Source organism: Oncorhynchus gorbuscha, linkage group LG14 (assembly GCF_021184085.1).
Source record: "Oncorhynchus gorbuscha isolate QuinsamMale2020 ecotype Even-year linkage group LG14, OgorEven_v1.0, whole genome shotgun sequence".
NCBI classification, from domain to species: domain Eukaryota; kingdom Metazoa; phylum Chordata; class Actinopteri; order Salmoniformes; family Salmonidae; genus Oncorhynchus; species Oncorhynchus gorbuscha.
The window spans coordinates 20983970-20992156 of record NC_060186.1 but is presented as its reverse complement, the minus strand read 5'-3'; the positions used below and the strand labels follow the sequence as shown (position 1 = coordinate 20992156).

General features: G+C 45.5%; 1 protein-coding gene across 1 annotated transcript in view; it reads right to left on the bottom strand.

The window, feature by feature from the left end:
• Positions 1-4050, bottom strand: part of LOC123994627 (prosaposin receptor GPR37-like) — an 11111-nt gene extending 7061 nt beyond the window's left edge. Inside the window, exon 1 of the mRNA XM_046297459.1 lies at positions 2166-4050. Within this exon, the coding sequence (XP_046153415.1) occupies positions 2166-3275 (1110 nt within the window). The 5' untranslated portion in view covers positions 3276-4050. The remainder of the gene's footprint in view (positions 1-2165) is intronic.
• Positions 4051-8187: the final 4137 nt, after the last annotated feature.

The following is an 8187-nucleotide window of genomic DNA, read 5'->3' as shown; positions in this document are numbered from 1 at the left end:
ATGTGTGTCCATAAATGAGAGAGATTGAGCCTATGTGTGTGTGATTGAGCCTGTGCAAGTGGGCGCCCACATACATGGGTGACAGGGTGATGAATGTCTAGCTACTAACACCAGTCCCAGCACAATGCAGTCGTCCACCTCTGACCTGAATTTCTCCCAGTTTAACATCTATTCCCTGCAGCAGACTGGGATGAGTTTATCTCACTGCAGACAGCAGCACCTCAGCCTCCCAGTCTCTCTCTGTCTGAGAGTGGACAAAATGGCTGGAGAGAACCCCTCTATGCCTATCTGAGCCTCACTGTTCACACTGAACTTATAGAAGCATTATCTTTACTATTCACTACTGGCTGTTGATATAGGCTACGCTGCAGACATTAGCAAGGGACGTGATTCATATAACAACACTCTGAACCAATTATATCAACTTGGGGAAAGGTCGAAAAAGCATTAAACATTTATGGCAATTTATCTAGCTGAAATGCACAAGGTCCTCTACTCCGACAATTCATACACATAAAACGGTCAACCGAATTGTTTCTAATCATCTCTCCTCCTTCCCGGCTTTTTCTTCTTTGGACTTTATATGGCGATTGGCATCTAACTTTCATAATAAGGTCTATTACCATAACTGACTGACTGACCTCAGTTCATCTTTCAATCACCCATGTGTGTATAACCAATGAGGAGATGGCACGTGGGCATACGTTTCTATAAACCAATGAGGAGATGGGGGAGGCAGGACTTGCACCGCGTTCAGTGCCACAAATAGAACTGACTTCTATTTTAGCGCTTGGCAATGCAGACGCCAGTTAGCGCTTGCGAGCAGTGTGGCTGCAACGCTAGTGGTGTGGTCAGCATGTTAGAGCTTTGCACACCACTGGAGACTTGATTACATACACACACTCGCACACACCACATGAGCAGGCCACAGAAGCCACGCACACACATGCACACACCACAGAGAGCTCCTCCCATCCGTGTCAAAGGGACTGTCCATGTCTCAGTGGAAAAATGTAGCATCTCTCCTCCTCTCCTAGCTGTCTGTATCTAATGCATTATCGTCACCATGTTAGCTGTGTGGTCATGTACATGCGTACGTGTGTCTTCGTCTGTGAGTCTGTCTGATTGTGTCTGCACACACATCTGCGTGTGGGTATGTGTGTCCTGAGTCAGTGGGCAATGCAGCCCGAGGCTTCCTCTCCTCCCAGTGGAGTGTTCTCTCCCACATCCTGCCTGCGGAGTGACTTTACTCCCCACTTAATCCACATACAGTCACAGTGGGTCAACTCAGCACTGCACTGGGCTGAGGACACGCATGGACACACACATGCACACGCATGGCCGGACGACACACACGCATGCACTGACGCACGCAGGGACTCGTGGGCATGCATGTTTAAAATTCACAAACGTGCCTGCACGCACTCACCCACATGCATGGAAACCAACCCCCCCCCCCCCCCACACACACACACACACACACACACACGGTCTACTGACACCTTCTTCAAGCACTCCCCACTGCACACCTAGTGCTCTACTTAGAAGTCATGTTTCTCTGCAGCAGAAACCCAATACCATTCACCAGTTTCACCACTACACTGCACAATAAGATTAGGAGTTCTGGGAATAACAAATGGGTTTTAATCCAAAATCACAAACTAAAGGCATGACTGCACACACAGAGAGAGAGAGAAATAGAGAGAGAGAGAGCGAGAGACACACAGAAGTGGGAGAAAATGAGGGAGAGATAGAGGGAAGGATTAAGTGTGTGGGTGTCATGAGGTGAGGGTGGAGGTAGGGATGCCACTTCCATCCAGCAGCCAGCAGGTGTATGTAGCAGTGTCACACTGGGTGTCACAGTGAGTTGAGGTGACATCTGAGTTTGGTGGGAACTGATCTTGTTTATTATTGTGCCGAGGATGGCTAATCCCCTGTTAGGGGGAAATGGATTAGTGTCCTGTTCACTGTGATAGACTTTTCTATCACAACTTGTTCTGAATATGACAATGACAATACTGTATTATAAATGTGTACTAGACAATGCAATACTACTTGAAATTGTGCCTATGCAAAGAGAAATGTGCAGATGCCCCATCAGCCACCAATATAGGAGACAATCTGTAGTAGAATATAATAAAATAGAATAGAACATAATAGAATACCTCCAAATATGGCACGATTTTACAGGTGAAATCTCCCAGTAGCCAGGACTTAGTCAATTCATGGAAAATGACAAGGGGCAGGCAAAAGAAGACCACTACAAAATCCCAGATGGCCAGGTTAGCTATGAGAGAGTTGGAGATGCTCTTCATATAGTAGTTCTGACACACGATGCACAGTATGGCTATGTTCCCTGCTATCCCAGCGAGGAAAATGATGGCAGAAACGCCCATGATAGCATAAGCTCCAAAGGTTTCACTTGTCACTGGGTAAAATGGGTTTTTGATTTCACGTCCAAAATCTGCTGTGTTGGGAGGTGTCATTGGAGTGGCATCCCACGGATTTTCCTCCCGGTAAGTAAACATCTCGTTTTTCCTGGTGAAGAAGTCGAGGGGTAGGTCGGTAGAGGTGAGAGCTAGGGGCTTGGGTATTGGTTCCCATGGAGAGAGAGGGGGGTCCAGCCCGCCCACTGCGCTGTGCGCCTGAGATAAAGCCATTGAGCTTTTGTTCACTTTTCTCCCCCTCTCCCTCTTAAACGCCTTCTTCTGCTCGTCTTTTGTGCCTCTCTTGCGTCTGTCGCTGTCCAGTTGTCCCCCGCGCTGCTGGCCCATTACTGGAGACTTAGTGATATTGTATCCACCTGCCGTCCCCATGGCAGCGGCTGCGCCAATCTCCCTATTAAACTTTCTCCTCTTGTGGCGGCGTACCATGTCCCTGTGTGGGGTGGCAGAGTAATCCCACCGTGTTAGTGTTCTGTTGGACTGGTGTTGTTTTAATCCGACATGCCTATGTTTTGTTTCATCCGTAATTACGCGCGTCCTTCTCACAGAAGTAGAATTAATCTTTTCCATCCACGTTTGAATATTCTGTTTGGAGTAGGACGTACCTGTAGCGTGTCCCCCAGAGCGAGTGCTGTTGTAAACTGTGTTTTGGGGACCTTCTCCGGTGGCTGTGTGAGCGGTCCTGTGTGTTGCTGTGGCGTTAAACCCATAATAACCCTCCACTGTTTCTCTAGTTCGCATGTAGCCATTATTTCTGAGAGACACGATATGTGCATTCCCCAACAACACACACAGCGTCCTCAGCATCAGAGTCCGCATGGTCCAGATCATAGCACAGACAGAGAGATATCCTCCTCAGAAAGCCATCGTTATCTCGGTGAAGAGAATACGCTCCCGTTCAGTCTACACCCATAATGACAAGAATCACACTGAACTTAAACACTCAATGTAGATCCCAACATCTTATAATGTTTGTAAACTTTTAGCTCATATCTAAATTCAGCGCACTGGGTTTGGTCTCCGCCGTGCTGTTGTTCTGTGCAAGCCAGCCGCCACCTCCTGTGAGATGTATTTGGTCAAGTAGAAAGCGCCATACCTTACCGAACTAGATATCCCTGCAAGGTTCTCATGGCACCACATGCCGCTAGCAAACTCATATTACAGCGACAACATGGTCACATGCATCTCATCTCCATAAACAGCAGATCACCGGACTTTCCCTTATGAGCCGAACAGGCTGCACTGGCTGTGGTTGGGTCGGGTCGGGCTGAGAGTCTCGCAGACTGTGCGGCGCTGCTGCTGTGTGTTTGTTACACAGCTGCGAGCTGAGAGAGAAGAGAGGCGCGGCTCTGGCTCGTTCTCTCTGTCCGCTTCGTGGAGCACCGAGGTGAGCTGGGTGTCTCGGGGAGGACTGTGAAGGAAAATGCACTCCCCTGGCGGCTAACCCTGATCTGTCAATCCGCATCCACCAGATCCTGCCTCCTGACTACCGCTGCTGGCAGCCAACCACGCCCGATGACGCGCACTCGATAAATATATTATCATCATAATTACCATAGCAATATCGGCGTATACTGACACCACCTCTTTCTCCATGGTTTAACATCATATTTTGGGTTGAAACTATTCTGATGTCTGTTTGTTCGATCAGTTATCAGTTATTGTGCAAAACATCTGCAGTAGCCTACAGGGTATGTTTACACATCCCAGCAAGCACATAAAGTTTGACAACCATATGTTTCTTAGAGCTTGGTGAGAGCGTGGTTGTCCTATGGTTGTTTTGCATACAACCTATCTGGGAATGGTGTCGAATAGTTGCTTGGCTTTGGAACATTCTCAGTACATTTAAGGAACTTGACAAAACAAAAAAAAGTCTTGGTATTTCATAACATTAACATGATAATGTTCTAGGAACGTTCTCCAACTGGAGTGTTCTCAAATTGCTCCAAGAACCTCAAGAAACAACGTTCTTCTGTCTACATTTCAGTACTTCACCATAACGTTTCATACAGATATTCAAACGGTTTCATTTTAAAGTCATGTTCTCTAATTGTTCCCAAGATCTTTAAGAAAACTTTTCATAAAAAAATACTTTAGTAATGTTCAGAGAACGCTCTAAGAATGTTGTTTAAAAACATATGCATTCCGTTCTCAGCATCAACAAAACTATCTTGTTAAGTGTGTCCAGGTGTGTTGGCCGAACCCATTAATTGGCCATGCCTGATCTTAATGAGTTTGTGTTTTCTTTTAAATGGGTGTCTGTTTGAATAGACAAAAATGAACAGCTTTGTATGCGTAAAAAAACATTGCATGCTAGCTCCATCTTGGTGATGCAGTGTACTAATTCCATAGATAGAAAACAGAAGCTTATAGGTTAAAATCTCACAGATGTCCTGTAACAATAAAAACCAAATGTGTTTGCATGATTAATGCCTAAGGATATACATTTCTGTGTCTTATCTGTGATTGGAAATAAATAAAAAATAACCTATGCTACCAGTGTTATTAAAACATTCAGTGGAGGTTTTAAGAACGTTATTTAAAAACCTCCAAATAACCTATCATTTTCGTTCTTAGAGCATTTTTAAAACCTCCCAGGGAAACTTTAAAGGAGCCAGAATGAAACGTTCTAAGAACCTCCCTGCAACCAAAAAAATAAACATTCCCGGAGCAGGCGAAATGTTCACTTCTGTTCTCACATTTGGATTCACTAGTCAGGTGAATCCAAATGTGAAACCAATTTGAAACCAAAAACATACGTTCCCACAACTTCCAAGGAACCAAATGTGATAGCTGGGATGTATACACAATTAATAGGAGACCATGATTTGTGTGCACTGCCATCCCATGCATATGCATAGGCCTAATAGGATATGTATCATCCCTTAAAAATAATGATATGAGGAAGAGTCATTAAACTCATATTGGTAACAGTTTTTTAGCACATCCCCTAGCTGTCTTTTTAGTTAGAGAACAGACTTGTTTGACAAGAGTTCTGACTCTTGTCTGACACATTAAATGGAAACAAATTGTTTTGAGTGTATGGACATGATGGAGCATGTCCAGGCTTGCAGAATCATTTCCTGCAGGAGGAGGGAAGAAGGGAACTGTTAAAACTGGCCATCCTTTTTACAAAAGGATAGATTATGAGTTAGATAAACTTGGATTTTTTGGCAGGTACATATGCAGGATGCTACCCTCCAAAGCATGGCCTTCGCTCTAGATAAAAACTCCAACCCTACAACCTAATGTTGACCAAAATGAACTGTAGCGATTACTGCTTCCAAGGTGTTCTTTCTCCAAGCTATGCGGAGGTTGGAGCTCTAGCAAACAAACAGCAGAAACCTGAGGACACCATCCAACCTGGAACTGAGTGAGTAGTGTTTGGTCTGATGCTATTTTGAAAGCCAGGAATGAAAATAAAAAAGGAAAAATAAAGTACATTACAATGATATATTTGACTTTATGGGGACTGAATGCTGAGTTAAGGCTCCCAGGCTTGGAAGGACATTCCAGATACATTCCAGATACAAATTCAATTAGCACTAAGGGGTGAAGTAATAGGTGTCGAGGAATTTGGGCCCAACAAGTGGCAGGGGTCTTTGAAGCATCCTTTGAAGCCACCTCCTGTTGTTCAAAGATCAATCACTTGCATTTTCTATAAGAGGTCTGCCTCTAGAAATAAAAGCTTCTCCCAAGTGGGTGTGACGCCTACTCCCGTTGTCTGCTGAATTGCGGCTTGGATTCCACCTGGTAATCTGTTCACCGTTTGCCCTGGCCTGTCTCCCCCTGTCTGGTACAGGTGCCCCCATCACACTCACCCCTCTCTCCTGAGCTTTCGCTCACCTCCAGCACTCAAGCACTGTTGGGGAGAGTGACTCTGAACTTACAATGGCGAGCCACAAGTCATTATATATTTTATGATTTTCTTGTGTATTTTGACATTTTTTCTTTTTCTTATGACACATGCATACTTTGTTGACTTACAAACCTTCTTTAACCAACCGTGGTCCAGATTATGTTTGTTCCCACCCACGGAACTCTGACTCTCTACTGGTTACACAGACCTTTGGCCTCCCATCCTATTCTAACCACGTCTCGCTGGCTTTGTATCCATTTTACCTGATGAAATTGCTGTACAATATGATCTTGTTGCCATATGATGCACATTCAAATGTAAAGAATCAGCACTGCAGAGCTCTCCTGGTCCTCTGCCATGCCCTGATTGTATTACTGTAGATGATATCTGGGTATGTGCATGTACACCCTGGCCAATCTACTGTTGCTAGCCCCAATTCTGACTTGTGCTCTGATCTCTGCTTAACTGATTTCTGCTTTCGTAAAAGCTTGGGTTATGTGCACGTTAACACTAGAAGCTTATTACCTAAAATGGATCAATTGAAAGTGTGGGATCACAGCTCCAATCCAGATGTGTAGGTCATTAATGAGACCTGGTTAAGGAAGAGTGTTTTGAATACTGATGTTAACCTTTCTGGTTATAACCTTTTTTGGTAAGACAGATCTTCCAAAGGTGGTGGAGTGGCAATCTTTACCAAGGATCACCTTAAGTGCTCGGTTGTCTCCACCAAGTCTGTCCCCAAACCATTTGATTTGCTGCTGGCCCCTTACACTGAGTCTGAATTTGTCCTGCTTGGTGACCTAAACTGGGCCATGCTTAAACCACCTGACCAAGTCCTAAAGCAATGGGACTCCCTAAATATTTCTCAGATTATTACCAATCCCACAAGGTATGACTCCAAACACCCAGAAAATGCTACTCTCCTCGATGCTATCCGCACAAATAATCCTGATAGGTATCAGTCTGGTGTTTTCTGTAATGACCTTAGTGATCAAGTGGGTGGGGTTATATCCTTCCTGTTTGGCCCTGTCCGGGGGTGTCCTCGGATGGGGCCACAGTGTCTCCTGACCCCTCCTGTCTCAGCCTCCAGTATTTATGCTGCAGTAGTTTATGTGTCGGGGGGCTAGGGTCAGTTTGTTTATCTGGAGTACTTCTCCTGTCCTATTCAGGTGTCCTGTGTGAATCTAAGTGTGCGTTCTCTAATTCTCTCCTTCTCTCTTTCTTTCTCTCTCTCGGAGGACCTGAGCCCTAGGACCATGCCCCAGGACTACCTGACATGATGACTCCTTGCTGTCCCCAGTCCACCTGGCCATGCTGCTGCTCCAGTTTCAACTGGCCTGGGCCCTAGGACCATGTCCCAGGACTACCTGACATGAGGACTCCTTGCTGTCCCCAGTCCACCTGGCCATGCTCCTGCTCCAGTTTCAACTGTTCTGCCTTACTATTATTCAACCATGCTGGTCATTTATGAACATTTGAACATCTTGGCCACGTTCTGTTATAATCTCCACCCGGCACAGCCAGAAGAGGACTGGCCACCCCACATATGCTCTCTCTAATTCTCTCTTTCTTTCTCTCTCTCGGAGGACCTGAGCCCTAGGACCGTGCCCCAGGACTACCTGACATGATGGCTCCTTGCTGTCCCCAGTCCACCTGACTGTGCTGCTGCTCCAGTTTCAACTGTTCTGCCTTATTATTATTTGACCATGCTGGTCATTTATGAACATTTGAACATCTTGGTCATGTTCTGTTATAATCTCTACCCGGCACAGCCAGAAGAGGACTGGCCACCCCACATAGCCCGGTTCTTCTCTAGGTTTCTTCCTAGGTTTTGGCCTTTCTAGGGAGTTTTTCCTAGCCACCGTGCTTTTACACCTGCATTGT